Below are 17,180 nucleotides of genomic sequence, written 5' to 3' on the forward strand. Positions count from 1 at the left end.
ACAACTCGGTTAAATGTGATTGATTGAAGACTGTTTGGATATTGTGACTTGAATCTGTAATTGAAATCATTCACTATTTTGGTAAATCACAAAAAATCTAAACTGCTACTCGCATTTCATTTCTGAACATTCAACAAAAATATTAAAAAAAAAAAAAAAAAAAAGAGAAGCATGAGGCCGTCTAATAATATGATTAAGCACTTTGATAACCTAGTATATCTGGATGACTACATAGATAGTACGTAAATTTGTCAATCTCTTTACACGTCACCATACACAGCTGATAAGGACTATTTTTCTATTCTTGTGTACTTAGCCATAGAAGCTGTTCCACTCGACTTGCAAAGAAACTTTACCCTTATGAAGGAATTGGATGGTTATGCTCAAGGTCAGAATTTGGAAAGCAACTAACGATATTATTTCAGCTATAACAACTCATACAGTATTTTGTTCGTGATTTAGATTTGATGGATACAGTGTCAAGAGATGCCATTGAACTCATTGACAATATAAAGAACATGGACCCTAATGCCCGTTTGGACAAACTGAAACACTTGACCAACATACTGACAGAAACCTTAAAAAGAGGAGAAGAAAAAGTAGCCTTAGCAAAGTCAACTTACGATGCCGTAAATGGAGAGCTTATATGTAGCTTCAATTTTTAAAAACAAGTATATAGCTCTAAAAAGTACTATTTTGTTTTTCTCATAAATTGCAGGTAGACCGCCATTGTAACCGCTTAGATGCAGATCTTGTGAAGTTTGAGGAAGACCAAGCAGTGGGAGATAATCGAATAACATCATTACCAGGTTTAGAACCTTCGGCACGTACACTTAAAGACGGTGCGGACGTCAGGGAAAGGGCTGCTAAACGAGCAGAAAGAGCTGGTGACCGAAAGGAAGCGAAAGGGGAAAGAAAAAGTAAGTTGAAATTTTTGTCACTCCGCGACGGATGTCGCGCATTAAAATTGTTTCTGGTAATTGTTAAATGCTAATATGTCATTCTTTTACCCAATAATAACGTGTCCATAGTTACCAAAAGTAAGTTATTTGTCTCTATTGAAATTTATTCGATTGATGCATATATACTCATTTCTCGTCTTCGCTACAATTAGAACGGAAGGCAACGAAAGATAATGTTAATAACGGAAATGGTTCACCGCCTGGGTCGCTTCGTACTCAGACCTTGAAAGAAACAAAGTATATAAAAAATGTCGACAAGGAAAAAACTAAGAATGGATATAACAACTCAAAGAATAGTAATGGAAAGCTAAAAACGTACGTATTTATTCCTGCTCAATTTGTTCATTCAAAACAGTAACCATATTTTTTTACGGCATTTTTACAGTGTTATCCCTCCTGATCTACCCATTGATCCAAACGAGCCATTGTACTGTTACTGTAACCAGGTTTCTTACGGTGAAATGGTAGCTTGTGATAATACCGAGGTAATTGTTTTGTTTCAGTGTTCTCAATTAATGAGGCTTCAATGCTGACGTCATGCCTTTATTGTTCATAGTGCGAGATTGAATGGTTTCACTTGGCTTGTGTTGATCTTAAAACAGTACCAAAAGGAAAATGGTATTGTAACAACTGTGTTATGAAAATGAAAGGGAGACAAAGAAAGTAATTGATTTCTGCTATAATACCATTGATAAAAATTAATCTTTTGTAATTAAAAGCATATTCATATCTTCAAAACAATTGTAAAATAAAACTGTAGACTGGACGAATCTACTTCGAATTTTAATTTATTGATAATCAGACAATGCCTTACTGCTTACAGGTACTCTTTTATAAGAATTTCTCAGTTTCAATTTCTTTTATACCTGTAAATCGTGTCGATTTTAAACTCTTTCTGCAAAATAAACCTTGAAAACAATCGAAACATCGAAAATATAACTTTGCAACATAACTCAGTAAATGGTGTTGCAAGGGCAAAGCATATCTCCTTCCTCTTGGAAGAAAGACAGTACAGCAATCAATGGCATTTCTGTTCTCATCGATCAGTTTTTACAGGAGGCCGTACAAATCTTGGGGCAAGTTGACAAAGCCCTTCCTATAAAGCAAAAAAACGTACCCGATACACCACAGTCAGAATCTGACAATGACAATAATACATCAAAAGACAGTAAGAATAACACAAATGACAGTGACGTTGGCAACAATGACAATGACGACGATGCTATTGTTTGGCAACTAAATCTGACGCCGAGTATGATGACCTTGGATACCAGTATACTTACCGTGTCAGATCTTGAAAAAGTACTCGAACTAATACGAACGAATGTCAGCCCAAGGCCGTCTAAACCGGAGGATGTTAGCAAAAGCCGGTTGTTAAACATTTCGAGTTCGTATGATATACCCTATCTTCGTCAAATTGTTGCGTCCGTATTACAATTGTCAGCAAAGTGCAGTATTCCCATAGCAGAACAGCAGCATGCTGCGCAGTACAACACTGTGCAATTGATGAGACATTGTGTACAGAGTTTCATTGATTGTAGTTACTCTTTTTTTTTGGACCTGCCGAGCTTAGTCGCTGACACAGAAATGATTTTAAGCCAACCTGGCGCAGCGAGGGAGCATACAGTGGAGACATTACTGATTTTGAGTATTTGCACCATTATGATCCGCCATACTACTCTTCACCACCGAGGAGATATGTCAGTAGCGAATATTCTTATGTTTTCTTATTACACGCAGGCGCATCATTTATTACAAGATTTATTCGATGTTCAACACATATCCGTGCTGCAATCTATGTATTTGTTATCCATCTTTCATGAAGAACATACGCAGCTATTCTCACCCACTAAATTCCCATCAACTTTATTGAATATGGCAATAAGAATGGCTTTAGCAATGGATTTGCATAAATTAGATATACAGAATTCAAAAGAATCAGATCAAAAGGAAAAATTAAGGCGATTGGCATGGATGTTATTGTGCGCTGACTATTATGCTCAGTGGAATGTATCAGGGCATACCGGTTTTATTGATGTCTCCCAATGGCATGTTAATTTTCCTCAACCTCTGCCTAATGAGACCTTCGCACGACGCGTTGAATTCTTCTCCCAATATTGCCGCGTCATCACTATTCGTAAAATGGACCTATTCAAGTCAGCTTATTTATATACCCTCCATTCTTTTGCTCAAACGTTAGATGACGATAACAAGTCAAATTTGCACCTCTTCGAAACATTTTTCAACACACCCGATACCTTTAAACTGAACCTAGACAACCTCAATCAAGCGTGGAATAACAAATCTTACCTGGAACCACTTCTTTTACACGAACTTTATTGTCATACCCAGCTTTTCGCTCAACTGCCATTTTTGCCAAAAAGATATTTTGACATATTTTCGAGAAAAGAGGATAAAGCAAGTATCAATGATTTAAAGGATATCTGTCGACAATTAAACCTGCGCATACCATTTTCAACTTCTTCACCTGACCCAGATTCTTCTGACTCGTCTCGCCTCACTGATTTTATAAATACGCGGCCTTCACAATATCTCAATTGCAGCTTATCATCTTCTTTACCACCTACAGAGCACAGTGCTGAAGTTGAGTTCCGCTGCCTTATAGACATCTTAAATGTCACCAATGATTATACCCTTATTCTGGAAGCCCTTGCACTCGTCGACAATATGGGCTGTTTTCACAGCCCCGTTTATGGCATGTTGGTCACCGCTTATACTTATCTCATCATTGATACCGCAAATGTGGACCTGCCTGAAATCAAAACACTGTGTCACATTAACTTACTGCGAACTCAGCGTATTTTACAACAAGCCAGAAGTATTTATAACAATCCTGTAATTTTTTACATAGAGCGGTTATTAGTACGACATCAGGAGCAACAACAGCAGCAAGAACAACAGCAAGAACAACAGCAACAAAACTTCATAAAAATAGAGAGCGATATTGAACAAGCGCCTATTGATACACTGCATCGAAGAGCACATGACATTATACACTCTATACGAATAAATAAGTCCAGAATATTGGAACAGTGGCAAAAGCAGCAAATGCAACGGAGAAAGTGACAATGCTACTACTTGGTAATAAACAAGTAGAGCATTATTTTTTCAATGTTTTAGCATATTAACTGCATTCAGCATATAGGTAACCTAATATGCCTTCCATTTTTTTAAACTCTATTCATCAATGATAGTTATCTTTTCATCCCGTATGTAATTTTGTTTCCTGACTCTACGTTAATTGCAGTTTCTGTCTTCTCTTAACTTGCATTTCATAATTAAGCTTGCATAATACAAATATATCTGCTTCTTTTCAGATTTCAAATGGCTGGGTTTACACTGTTGTTAAAGTTGCTCTACAAATGATACAAATGCAAAATGTGAACGCAACATTCGCGCCATAATATTACTAACTGTAGAAAATTTCGGCGTAGGTGGTTTTTCATCGCAATAAGAGGAATTATCGTTTTATCTTGTTCCATAATTTCATGCAAACGAGAAGTTTAATCATGTTAACATATTATCTATTTAACATGACAATAGCACTATTACTTATAAATGAAACTATTGGCTTTAAATCTCAAGGCTGAAAGTCGAAGATCTTACCTAGACTGTGTGCCTTATGTTCTTCAATGGAGATATACGATAACTCGGTTTTGATTGCTGATAACGTTTTGAAGGAATATTGTCAAACTATACTGGAGTGCACAATTTAAGCATTGACGCACTTCTGCCTCAGCGGCTTGACTGCATCAGACCAATAATATTTGATGGTTAGATAACTTTCATTTTATAATCTGCTACTTGCATTACATATCACTAACGTACTAAACTTTCCTGCATTATCTTATGATTGCTAGAAAATACAGGACCCAAATTATTTATATACTTGATCTCATTTCGTATCCTATTTTAGTGATTTCCCGAACACAGAAAAAGACTAGCCCGTATTGCTCAATAGTTATTAAGCACCTATAATTAATCCTTACGTATAACTGAACCCTTAAATTCGTATGCAACGCTAGCACTAAGTTCTTTATATGGCTTTTTTCTTCTTCGATGAACAACAGTGTAACGCAAAGGATAACTTTCGCAAGTAACAAATGGGTTATCGTTAAGAAATTATTAGATAGGATTAACTCTTCCCTCTAATTTCTTTAACATCATTGCTTGTAACTTTTTCAAAGTTATAATTAACAATTATTATGTGAATATACCTGTTTCTTAGTTTTAGTAGCCAGACATGGGGCATAAGAATATCACTTCACTGAAGTGGGAGTTATGTACAAAACGCTAATTCAATTTTATGAAAACGCTTTTCAGATATAGCAGTTTTTTTTAAATAAATAAAATTATATCTTATAATGAATCAAACTGTAGCAGATTACTGTAATGTCTAAGCTTGCTCCTTGGCCCTTTACCTTAATAGAGCGTTTCAAAGGCATCAACACAATAATTTGTACATAAACACTTATTAGTAACGATTATAAATGAATACTTCGCTCTCAGTTCATATGAGCAAATCATTCATATCTTCAACCATTTGTACTTTACCGAGCTTGCAGATACATATACAGTCAACTTCTATCTGTTCAGCGGCGATTTCGCTGTTCACTTCATAAGCATTCGCTGTAAGTTAATTCAGAATTGCGAGCAAGTTCTTCAATTTGTATAAAGGCGCTCATATTCCAGGAAATTTCGCGGTTTATTGTAAGCACTCACTTTTCTGCTCCCCTACTCTACGTGAGGAAAAGTCGAGATCCTCTAGGTTTTAGCAGGTGATATATTTGATTTGATCGTTACTGTTTAAGAGTTGCAGCATCCCCGCGCAATTTTATAGGTCCACATTTTAATCCATTATCATTGCTTTTCTGAGCATAAAATTGCACTTTTCGCTCATCACTGACTATTCACACCGTTTTTTCTAGCGAGAATTATCAGCTTAACCAACAGCTTTTCATTCAAAGTTGAATTAGCTTTCATTGTCATAGTTGTCATGAACTCAAGTTCCAACCAACTCTTACTGAACAGAAAGTAACAACTTCCATATAACACAGATTATTATAACTAAAAAAAAATGGCAGACCAAAATCCGACCACTGTGGATCAGCAGCAGCAACAGCAGCAGCAAGATTCGAAAGAGGACAAGCCAAACAGTAACCAAAATCAACAACAAGATTCTAAAAAGAAACGTACAGGACCAAAAAGAAGAAAGGTTACCCATGGTAAATTTAAATTTACAATGAACAAACTTTGATCTGCTATACTTGAATATTCTGATCTAACTTTTGTTTTTCTGGCTGACTTTTACAACAATAAAAGCTTGTGTATATTGTAGACGTTCACATATGACTTGCGATGAAGGTAAATGGTTCTTTTGTTAACTGTGTAGATTTTCTTGAGGCCTTTTTTTCAAACTTAAACGTTTCCTGCATCTGTTAGGGCGGCCCTGTCAGCGTTGTATCAAACGTAGCATTGGACACTTGTGTCATGACGAAGTAAAAACACCTAATAATGGCTCTAACGCTGCATCCCAACAACAACACCAACAACAACAACACCAACAACAGCAGCAACAACACCAACAGCCACAACAAATGAATAGTAGTAGACAGGATGGGTTAGGTCAGCAAGGCTTAGCTGGGAATTATCAAGCATTATCTTCTGTTAATAATGGTAATAATCCATAGAAAGAGTAGTGACTGTAGTTGTAAAAGACTAACAGCGTTATATCTTCTGGGGGATGATAGCAGCACCTTTCGGATCAAACAGTACATTGGGAGGGCTCCCATTACAATTTTATGGTCAAATGGGTACAGGACAACTCACGTTCGCTAGTGAACAAATGGGCAATGAAATATCTGTTATTAGTGATTTTCTTGACTCGCTTGGGGCGAGTGGAGACGTGCAAGGCATCTATACTACGACCAACAATAACAACAGTAATACTAATAATGCTAATAACACCACTAATAACACAAACGCGCCGCCAAATACAAGCGTGAATACGACAGAAAGGTTCTTTTTAACAGCAGCAGATCCTTCGGATGGAAAATTAGAAGATCGGTTAACAGAAGTTATAAATGCTAAATACGAAGCAGGGTTTTTGAAGCCCTATAATTATGTGAATGGTTATGCCAGATTACAAAAATATATGGACAGCAAGTAATGTGGAGAAGTTTACAAAAAAGAAACAAAAAATTTGTACCGTGTTACTCAATGACTCACTGTAATTTCAATAATTTAGTATGTCAGCGTCTAGTAGACAAAGAATTTTGAATGTGATGGGTACCTTTAGACCTGCATTTAGATCTGTTGCTCAGTCACTGACAGATATAGATTTAATATTGGTCGAAGAAGCATTTGAGCGATTACTTCTGGATTATGACCGAGTATTCAGTTCAATGGGAATACCAGCATGTCTGTGGAGAAGAACAGGCGAAATCTATAAGGGCAACAAAGAATTTGCTGCTTTAGTTGATGTGCCGATCGAGAATTTAAGGGAAGGCAGACTTTGTATTTATGAACTTATGGCAGAAGAATCTGCTGTCAACTATTGGGAGGTAATAGAGCGTTTTTTGTGTAATATCTTGAGTGCTGCAAAGAGATATTGACTTTTTAAACCTATTATAGAAATATGGAAATATTGCATTTGATCCAGGACAAAAGGCAGTGTTGACTTCTTGTTTACTGAGAAGCCCCAATCCTGAGAATACTAGCGTGATTTCATGTTGCTTTTCTTTTACAATTAGACGTGACAAATATAACATACCTGTAAGTATAGTGATCTTTTTTTCATAGAGAAGATTTAAAAGGCCTCAGGGGCAACTAAATCAACCTTAATTATTGAATAGACCGTGATTGTTGGTAATTTCTTACCGATTCAACTACAATAATGTTTCTTTCTTATATAAATATTACCTAAATTCTTCCAATCAAACTTTTTAACGAATATTCATATATGTTATAACTCCTCTTTTGCCCAGCTCTTTTTTTCAATTTTTATACATCTATATAATTTTACAACTTATGTAATACTATTTTTTTTTTTTTTTGTACTTGCTATCTCATATTTTGTGTCTTCATCTGCTTTGAGCCATGTCTGAATATTTCGATGAGGAAAAGCTTTTGATTATGTGATATTATTAATATTACATAATATTTTCAAGCTGCGTTATTTGGAATTGAAGTAAGATTTTTTTTTGAACGCGATCATAGGTCTATTGCTTCTGTTCAAATGCTCACTGTTTCATTTATTTTCCATTTCAGTTCAAATCAGATAAGAAAAGAGGCTGGGATCGACAAGTATGGAGGAAAGAGCACGTTAAAAGCTGAACAATCATAACCATAGTCGTAATAGAGGTACAATATCCATAAGATGCAATTCATTTATTAATGTACTAGTATTGAAATTGACAAAGATGAGAGGAATGGATGATTAAAATTAATTGTAATAATGAGTAAAGGTAGTAAGATAAGATAGAGAGTAGTAGACTGAGAAGTACATAATGACATTTTAAGGTTTATCTAATTAGTACTGGAGATAACATGATAACAGGATGAGACATGGTTATCTGTCACTACACCCGTGTTTCCATAAACGATTTTTCCGCCACGACATATTGGTCCCGTGCCTTGAAGAGACGTTTCACAGAAGCAATATTAGAGGGTAATGTCATGAACATCCATGCTGCCATAGGCATACTAACGTAATCAAAATAATTCTTCCAAGTACGGGTTTCATTCTTGGTCTTTCCTAAGAATTCTATATCGACAAATCGATGCAATTTTTCATAAACATAAAGAGTACCGAAAAGAGGGAAGGGAAGTAAGATAGTGGTAATTTTTAGTGAATCCCAAAGGTGAGAGTAAAAGCTAGAGTAAAGAATTGGATTCGCAGCGTCATCAACAAAAGGTCCTATGCCGTATTCTCGAGGAGGAAATAAAATGAATTGCATAATAGGCACACCAAGGAACATAAGCCAGCCAGACGTTACCGGAATGAAATGAGTTTCTAATACTTTCAGAACAATGATAATTTTATCTATCAACCACGATGATGAACTACGTCCTCCTACAATGTTACTCCTACTGCTACCAGCATTCTGACTGTTGTTGACAGAAGTAAATTCTCCTTCTAAATGTTTGTCTTTCGAATCATTGGCGCTAGTGATGGTTGTGATAGTTGACGAAGTTATGCGACTGCTATTGGCATCAACACAAAAGGTGGGTAATCCCAAAGCCAGACGCAACGTGTAGGCAACATCTGCAACGCCATTATAGTGACGTTTCGCTTGAACAAATCGAGCCATCAAATTAGCGAAATAGCCTTCTTCTGCTGGTGTTTCTACATCGGTTAAGTTGATAGGGACGAAAATGGGTGTTAAACGGGTGCGTCCTTTGGTTTTGAAGATACATTTCAAAAACATATGCATGTCTTCTCCAACAGCATCGGCATCTGTGTCCCAATAGCCTACTTGATCGGCTAGTTTGCAGCTGACTGTATAAGTAGAACAAGGGAAACCAATGCCACGTCCACCGCTAAGATTGGACATGATCATAGCAGACCAAGTGATATCAGTTACTCTGACAGCGGCAGGGACATTAAAGCAATTTCGGCCAAAAAAAATTGGTGGTGCATAAACTTGATAATAAGGATCCTCTGAGCGATTGAAGGCTTTAGTCACCTATGCGAAACCAATTAGGAGAGGGTGAAGGAAGATTATCCATGATTATAAAGAATGAAAAAAAAAAGAGCACAGTACATTTAGTTTTTATGAAAGGATTGAATCATATTTGCTTTGGCGCATAAGATTGTATGAAAGGGACTTTACCTCTGAAACATAAAGTTCTGGAATATGTGAATCGGAATCAGCAATGGTAATCAAAATTCTATCCTTTTTAATTCCACTTTCCATAAGTTCAGCACAACCTTTACGTGCAGCATAACTGATATTTGAACCTTTGCCTCTTGCCTCACCAGGGAGATCAGAAGGATGATTGGTAACAATGAAGCGGAAAAATTGTTCTTTGAAGTATTCTTTCAAGTTTTCAGCTTTGGATCTATGGTTGACTTCAGAAGCTTCCATGGCTAAAATGATGGCATAGTTGGTACGTGCGTTTCTGTGAGATAAAGGAAAATGATGAGAATATTGTTTTCGCTTCATGAAGGTATATGGCTGTTGACAACTTTACTTATGTAATGCAATACGTCTAATAGTATCTTTGATTAACACCTCAGGTTCTGAATAATTGGGTATAACAAAGGCATGAATCAAATAATCGTTCTCGCTCTCAGCGTCTGTCATCATGGAGGCTTCTTCCATATCTTTCAAGCCTTCGTCTGGTACAGTAACGGTATAGATCTCTTTGTTCGTAAGGCCATTGGTATCGTTATACAAAGCCGCTCTTTTCCTATGTTGTACGATCGTTTCTTTAATCCTCTGAGCTGTCTTGTGAAATGTTAGAAGATGGTTACACTGGGTTGACAGGAAAATAGCAAAATAAAAAGCCAATGATAAAATCCAAATACGCGGAAAGAAGAGTGGGCCCAAAGGCATAAGAACAATGGATCCAATACAAATGATTGGCGCTATGTATTCAAATGCATCATCTGAAAATTTGGACATAGTTTCTTTTCTTTTGAGCAATAAGGAAAAGGGAAAAAGGAAAGATAAATAATAAAACGAAAAAATGACCATATAAGTGCCAATCCAATACCCTTCTTTAAATTTAACGTCTCAAACAGAAACTGTCAGAAGGGAGAAAAATTTTTTCTTAAACAAATGAATGATAACAGTGGAATGTTTTTAAAGTGAAAGTCAAAGTTAGTAAGTATGTCTGAGCACAAAGGTTTTTGGCTATACTGATTCCTGCTGCTATCCTACATATTTTGATACGTTTGTCGATATTAACAGTACAGATTACTATGTCGCTTCTTCAGTCAAAAGAAGACTCAAGGCTAGAATTTCAGGTACTTCCTTTTCCGCGGACTTTTTTTTTTTTTTTTTTTTTTTGGTCAATCATACGACTAACAGTGATTTGATAATGTTTCAGGTTGTTTTAAAGAATGTGATCTGCTTTCTTTTTTCAAGTGCCCTTATAAACCTTTGGGTTCCAGGTGTGTCAAATCCTGATAGTAGACGAATTTTTATGTCGGAGTGTATCCTATTGATTGAGGTGTTCCTAGAACAATTATTACTATCGAAATTGCAAGTATGGACGTGTTCTTAATGTCTTTTATTCATATTTACGGTTAATGTAATGATAATGAAAGTAAAAATGAAACGCAAGCAAGAACAATTTTGATCATTTTGTGCCCTTGAATGGAATAGATTATAAGTGAAAAGAATTGAAGCAGACTCTTTTAAGCATGAGGACCGCCTGTAGCACGACTACCAGCACCAGTACCATCTCTGTAGAGCTGCTGATCCCACAAATAGACACCAAGGCCTTCGCCAACACGATTCAATTGAGTGACCATGTCAGCTAACTTTTTGATGGCTTCAACTTGTTCAGCCAAATAAGTACTTTCAATAAAATCACACATTTGAGGGTCATTTTGACCATCAGCAATCTTATGCAAGTTTAAGAGTGACTTATTGACATCTGCATAGAAAGGCGCAAATTAGCGTGTCAGGTGCAAATGTAATATTTAAACATGTGTATGTATAACATTATTGCGACAACAATTTTATCAACTACACATACCTTTCTCAAGTTGAAGAGCGGATTCAACAGCGTTCTTAGCACTCTTCCAGTCAGACTATGATAACAGAAGTGATGCTCTAGTTATTTGATTTGTAAAAGCTGTATCACTTTTCTCTCTTACCTCAGGGGCTTGTAAAGCGCGTAAAATCACCCTTCCTCCACGAGTATTGATATAGTCTAACAGGTAAAGAGCAGGTTATTAAGCAGCTGAATATAGATTGAAATGTTCTTGTTGTCAGAAGATACTATACCAATCAGTTTCTGAGCATGTTCTCTTTCCTACGTTGAGAAAAACACCAAAATACAAAATGGAGAAGTCAATTCTTGAAACGTTTGTTACTAACCACTGAAACACCCAACTCTCAATTACCTCTTCAGCAGATTCGCGGAAATATTTTTCAAGACCTAATGGTTTATGGCAGAAGTGTCAATTAAATCCTCGTTGAGCATAAATTTGGTGGTATGTTATACCTGGTAGAGCAACAGAAGAGTGTTGAGCCCAAGCGGACATGGACAGGTACACTTGAGAAGCTTGCAACTCAGTGTTCACTTGTTGATTCAAGGCTTCTTCGGATTGACTGGCAAAGTTCTGCTTGGCAAGCGACATTTTTTGTTATAGAAAGAGCAGGGAGGGGGGGAGTGTTCACAGAGTCTTCAGTGTAAGAATGTTTGAAAGAAAAGAAAAGAGAAAAGAAACAAGAAAATGAAGAAGGAATATTTAAGTTTCGTTCTGTGGGAGAAGGGGAAGCTTGTTTGACCAAATTGATAAAGCGTTTAGAAACTCATAAACAACAATTCATTCAAAGTTCGTTTCAAGTTAAGCATGATTGTCTGGTTACACTATGGCCTTTGATTTCTGGGAAACAATAGATGCAGGAGTACAATAAACATGTACAATCTCGTTTTGAGGCAAGTTTTCATGTCTTCCACTACCTCTCTCTAAAGAACCTTTCGCTCTTAACAAGCGCATCTAAATCCTAGACATGTTTAGGTGTCAATTATCATTGTTAATTGTTAGAGACCCTTATCGATACGGGTCGTCCGGTACAGACAAAACAAGTACAGTATATATAAAATTTCAAGTACGACTTCGAATAATTAAAAACCTGAATACACGTAAATGAATGGTATATAAAACTCTTCTGTGAACTTGAGTAGTCTACCCTTTACTAAACACTAAGTTAAACAGAAAATTGTAATAGTTTCAATTTTTGTGGTTACTGTCAAAGTACTGTATGTTTATGTTTTGAGTTGAGTACACCTTACAGAACAGGAGCAGGAACGATGAATTGTATTACTCTAATTGACTGGAAAAGTGTGTGAACCTTAATTATATCAAAGAACGGAAGATAAACACAACTAGTTTGGACAATGATTGTCTTTCAAATGGAAGCTGAAAAACTGACAGTGCGTTTGTTTTAACTCTGGGTCTTTTCTACAACATATATGCATCATCTTTCGGAAGAAGATGGTATATATCCTCTTCAATTGGAATTCGACCTCTTCTTACTTTAAAACAGCTATGCTTTATAGCCATTTAACCTTGACTATACAGAACGGCTTGAATTGAACTTCTGTTAAAGACTTTATTGTTAAGGCCTGTCATGACCAAACAACCTACCTTTATGGTATGATTAGTTTGATTTAGCATTCGACTAACTTCAGACACTTCTGTCTTAAGAGCCTTTCAATCGTCCTGTATATAAATTGTTCTTTTTTAACTAAGTTTTCAGTCGAAGCTTCATTTTTTGATATATTTTGACAAGTAATGATAAATTAATATGGATCAGAGACGCACGACGCTCCCTATACATAGAGAAATTAGGTCCCTTAGATCCCTGTTTCAAAGTATTCTTGCCATCTCCTTGTCAGCTCTTACATCTTTCGCGTCACATTATCTTGTCATCAAAGAGCAATCTTGTAATACTTCAATAAATCATTCAATGCATGCAACAAGGAGCAACAAGTATCTCCTCCATAAGCGTTTATTGTTAACATAGAAGAGCCGCAAGAAAAAAAAAACAAACAACAAAAAAACAATATTAAACTTGCTATGTTGAAGTATTTGTTTAACGTCTTCAATGGAGAAATTCCCATAAAAATCAATTCTTGCTTAGGTTTGTTTAAACTTTTTGATGAGGCTTTCAATGTTATCCAAACCTTTCTTGACATGATCCATAGGTGGTCCAAAACTTAATCTTACAAAGTGGTGGCACGGTGATTCAAACAATTCACGGCGATGAGAGGGCTACAATAAAAATTCGTTAGATGATAAATATTGAAAGCAGGTCTTCAATTATAAAAGAGTACTAACGTTCACATCGAAGAAGATGCCAGGAACTACGATGCTATGTGGCCAAAATGAAAAAGAGTTATTAAACTAAGTGGTCGCTTTGATATGGTTTCTCACGTAATCGTAAAACCTACACTTTCTCTTTTAAACACTCTTCGAAGAAGGTAAGTCCATTGTTTATAGGTTCAGGCAGTTGAGATAAATCAAGCCAGACATAAAAAGTTGCATTCGGAGGAACTTTGACCTTCAAGCCCATTCGTTCTAAACGCTCAAGCACATAATCTCGTTTTCCTTTAAAATGACGTTGAAGAGCTTTGGCTTCATCCTTGAACTTCTGAGGATCTAACATAGAAATGGCTGCTAACTGAAGAGGATGGTTAGCGCCACCCTCTAAAAATGAACCAGCACTTTCCATCGATGAAATAACGGGTTTTGGTCCTACGATCCAGCATACACGCCAACCAGGCATCTGATTGAACAGAAATAAAAAAATATAGTTCGTTGGATACTGATACTATGTCATCGTTATTAAATAATACATGTCATTCTTCTTACACGGAAATTCTTAGTCAAACCATCAATCAAAATAACCGGATCCTCATCGACATCCTCCACATACTTGGATATGCTAACGGTTTTACCAGGTTCTTCATCATATATATAAGCGGAATAAAACTCGTCCATAACCAGAGTTGTGTGTCTTTCTTTAGCAATAGCCACCAGTTCTTCCAGCTCCTCACCCTGAATAACTTGACCTGTAGGATTACGAGGATTGGAAGCAACGACTACACCGATACCTCTACCTGCAATCTCTTTACGAATTGTGTCTGGGCTAATATGATAACGTGCAGCTTCTTCTAAGGTAGTAGGGATTGGAACAAAACGTTTGAAAACAGAAAGCATTTGCTCATAAGCTGTGTATTCGGGCAGGAAATAGCCAACATTGACATCACCAATAGCTGAAGCAACACGTGTTAAACCGGCCCTTCCGCCAGGAACAATACATACATTTTCATAAGTGTATTTAGATTTTTTGTCTTTTCGATAGATTTCGTTGTAAAGGTTTGCAACAGTTTCCCTCAATTCTTTTACACCACTGGTATTGGCGTATTCGAATGAATCTTCCGAGAGATGAATAGTCTTGGGTCTTTCCATACATCCCTCAACAGGACCGACTGATCAGTAATAAATCGATTGTGATTAGTTTTTCAAAGGTGCCTTCTGGTTACAGCGGTAGAGAAAAAGCAGGAAATTTTTTTTCAAAGATTACCTTCAGGAGCACCTTGTCCAAAGTTTGACCACTCTTTGTCTGTTGCTGTATAGCCCATCTTTGAAGCACGATCCATGACGTAAATGACACCCGTAGAACCAGGATGTTCGATGCCGTGAATGTCACCCTTTTCTTTGGAGGCTTTTGCCTTATTTTCATTACCAGGATAGCTTCTTAATGTTCGATGAGCTTCAGACTGATGCTCAGCAATACTAAAGACAAAGAGTAAAACGGTCATGGAATGAGCAGAAGCACTCATATTATGACGCAACATCATAAAGTAAACTTTCGGCATCCTACATTTTCTTCTGAACTTGCTCTGCAATATCACGCAAATGATAACGTTGTTTATGTGCTTCTGCTGCACTTGACATGCTGATAGTATATGTAGGTAAGAAAATTGGAATAAAAAGAATAAGATAAATTGAATTAGTTTCGCGCCCATCACTGTACTTTATGTAGGCATGTCAAATTTATGTTTCACGAAGAACATTCTGCATGATTGTAAAATTTCGTCATTTGAGTCGACCTGTCACATTTTCATTCTTTTAACATATAAAGTTAGAATTGAACAAAAAATGCTATGGCAAATTAATAGTTATTTGTCAGCTCGATAGCTTATAAACCCGCCGGTTATCAAGATGACTTTCATGGATATTGCATACAAACGGGATACAAGATAAGATAAGGCTTCTGCATCAAAGCCAAGCGCGGTTGAACTTTAAGTCCGGTAATCGACCTTTACAAGTTTTCTATTGATAATCCAGCTTATTTCGATGATGTTGGACCATTCAAATCTACATTGGAAAATAGAGAAAAGTGGTATCTTTCGACATCGGCTCACTTTTTTTTTTATTTTTTTATAATGTACAATTTCGAAACAGATGTTCTACTTAATGATTGAACAACACATAGATCATTTAAAAGCAAGTTCTTTGTTAAGCCATCTGTCAAAATTAGTTCCTGTGTGCTTTATCCATCCTGAGCAATCCCGTAGGGCAACTATTTGCAAGCTTTTTAATTCGGACAGACACTTCATCGCCTTTCTTGAAAAGATTGCGTCTTTTATTACTCTTAGGTTAGCCAGCTCTCCTCAATGGGATTCAGGAAGGCGGATATATTGTCACAGAAGAGATTCCTAGTTAGGATTTTTGATTGCATCCGTAACAAATTTATTTTTATGGATTTTACAGTTGTATATCCTATGAAAACCTTTTCAAATCATGTTTATCTATAGTATTCATGACAGCCTCTATGAGTCTGACGATGTGATTTGCAGTAGTATTTTTTGCAATGTTAGACTTTGCCCCATCATTAGCAGTCTGTCTTTCCTGAAAAGCTTGTTACTGGCGAAACTTCTTACCAGTTAATTATGAATTACTATGCTTCATGAGTAATACAGTTGAAATACCAAGGTAGCCGCACGCATTGAAACTACCCAAGATTCAGGGTTTACACATTTGAGTATAAAACTTTAAAAATGCTACCTTAAACCAGGAATGCACCAACTACGGCGTTTCCTTACGTGCATATGATACCGGCTCCCGATGAAAACGCAATATTTTGAAATTTCACACCTGTGACCCCCAACACAGTAATGATGCTAAAACGATGTTGATAAGTTCTTAGTGCATCTTTCTCGATTACATGTTTACTTGCGTTCGGAAGTCTCAAAGTGTATTTTCCAATGATGAGCTTCCATAAACCAGGAATAAGGACTTTTAGGCCTTCGAAATTCTTAGCGAGTGCGCCCTGTGCCATTACCACAGTAGTAGAAGGCTGTTTATTGAAGAGTTTGGTAAGAAAGTTGTATGACCCAAAAAAGCTCTATGATTTTGAGTAGATAGCAGTTCAAACAATTTCTGGAACGACTAAGCCCTTGCTTTCGGTGTATCTCTCGCCCAGAACACACGCTACTTCGGGC

The 17,180-nt window shown here is 36.6% G+C and overlaps 6 protein-coding genes across 6 annotated transcripts; 3 read left to right on the forward strand and 3 right to left on the reverse strand.

The window, feature by feature from the left end:
- The first annotated feature begins 128 nt into the window (after positions 1-128).
- On the forward strand, positions 129-1,776 carry BDF20DRAFT_868291 (uncharacterized protein). Its single transcript, XM_053080934.1, has 8 exons — positions 129-238; positions 317-388; positions 463-629; positions 719-920; positions 1,032-1,040; positions 1,115-1,277; positions 1,348-1,447; positions 1,519-1,776. Exons 1-8 carry the CDS (start codon positions 172-174, stop codon positions 1,627-1,629), a joined length of 891 nt encoding a protein of 296 aa, XP_052936164.1. The 5' UTR covers positions 129-171; the 3' UTR covers positions 1,630-1,776.
- A 146-nt stretch (positions 1,777-1,922) lies between these two features.
- Positions 1,923-3,419, forward strand: BDF20DRAFT_819496 (uncharacterized protein; the record flags this gene model as incomplete). The annotated part of the gene is made up of 1 exon (XM_053077463.1): positions 1,923-3,419. A coding segment is annotated over one exon (1,497 nt), but the record flags the coding sequence as incomplete, so codon positions are not given.
- A 2,641-nt stretch (positions 3,420-6,060) lies between these two features.
- BDF20DRAFT_912846 (uncharacterized protein) lies at positions 6,061-7,879 on the forward strand (the record flags this gene model as incomplete). Its single annotated transcript, XM_053083996.1, has 7 exons — positions 6,061-6,208; positions 6,306-6,347; positions 6,426-6,659; positions 6,734-7,148; positions 7,231-7,546; positions 7,617-7,757; positions 7,838-7,879. 7 exons carry the CDS (start codon positions 6,061-6,063, stop codon positions 7,877-7,879), a joined length of 1,338 nt encoding a protein of 445 aa, XP_052936166.1.
- A 684-nt stretch (positions 7,880-8,563) lies between these two features.
- BDF20DRAFT_819754 (uncharacterized protein) lies at positions 8,564-10,612 on the reverse strand (the record flags this gene model as incomplete). Its single annotated transcript, XM_053077480.1, has 5 exons — positions 8,564-9,057; positions 9,187-9,670; positions 9,818-10,106; positions 10,179-10,274; positions 10,383-10,612. 5 exons carry the CDS (start codon positions 10,610-10,612, stop codon positions 8,564-8,566), a joined length of 1,593 nt encoding a protein of 530 aa, XP_052936167.1.
- Positions 10,613-11,349: 737 nt separating this feature from the next.
- On the reverse strand, positions 11,350-12,300 carry BDF20DRAFT_905978 (ferritin-like superfamily; the record flags this gene model as incomplete). Its single annotated transcript, XM_053083223.1, has 6 exons — positions 11,350-11,591; positions 11,694-11,748; positions 11,815-11,870; positions 11,945-11,972; positions 12,064-12,098; positions 12,165-12,300. 6 exons carry the CDS (start codon positions 12,298-12,300, stop codon positions 11,350-11,352), a joined length of 552 nt encoding a protein of 183 aa, XP_052936168.1.
- A 1,351-nt stretch (positions 12,301-13,651) lies between these two features.
- Positions 13,652-15,663, reverse strand: BDF20DRAFT_868337 (pyridoxal phosphate-dependent transferase). Its single transcript, XM_053080935.1, has 6 exons — positions 15,557-15,663; positions 15,257-15,468; positions 14,542-15,161; positions 14,121-14,455; positions 14,008-14,041; positions 13,652-13,941 (listed from the first exon to the last, which is right to left on the reverse strand). The coding sequence occupies exons 1-6, from the start codon at positions 15,628-15,630 to the stop codon at positions 13,807-13,809; spliced, it is 1,410 nt and encodes a 469-aa protein (XP_052936169.1). The 5' UTR covers positions 15,631-15,663; the 3' UTR covers positions 13,652-13,806.
- Between the last annotated feature and the right edge of the window lie 1,517 nt (positions 15,664-17,180).

The sequence above is a fragment of the Mycotypha africana genome, assembly GCF_025528875.1.
Source record: "Mycotypha africana strain NRRL 2978 chromosome Unknown BDF20scaffold_5, whole genome shotgun sequence".
In the NCBI taxonomy this organism is placed as follows: Eukaryota; Fungi; Mucoromycota; class Mucoromycetes; order Mucorales; family Mycotyphaceae; genus Mycotypha; species Mycotypha africana.

Bases quoted from the DNA above. Each gene is read 5' to 3' on its own strand.
- BDF20DRAFT_868291 (XM_053080934.1), top strand. From the start codon at position 172: ATGAGGCCGTCTAATAATATGATTAAGCACTTTGATAACCTAGTATAT. The intron at 239-316 runs GTACGTAAATTT...TTGTGTACTTAG, and splicing joins TCTGGATGACTACATAGATA to CCATAGAAGCTGTTCCACTC. The intron at 1,448-1,518 runs GTAATTGTTTTG...TATTGTTCATAG, and splicing joins TAGCTTGTGATAATACCGAG to TGCGAGATTGAATGGTTTCA.
- BDF20DRAFT_868337 (XM_053080935.1), bottom strand. From the start codon at position 15,630: ATGTCAAGTGCAGCAGAAGCACATAAACAACGTTATCATTTGCGTGAT. The intron at 15,162-15,256 runs GTAATCTTTGAA...ATTACTGATCAG, and splicing joins TGGACAAGGTGCTCCTGAAG to TCGGTCCTGTTGAGGGATGT. The intron at 14,042-14,120 runs GTAGGTTTTACG...TTGGCCACATAG, and splicing joins GAGTGTTTAAAAGAGAAAGT to CATCGTAGTTCCTGGCATCT.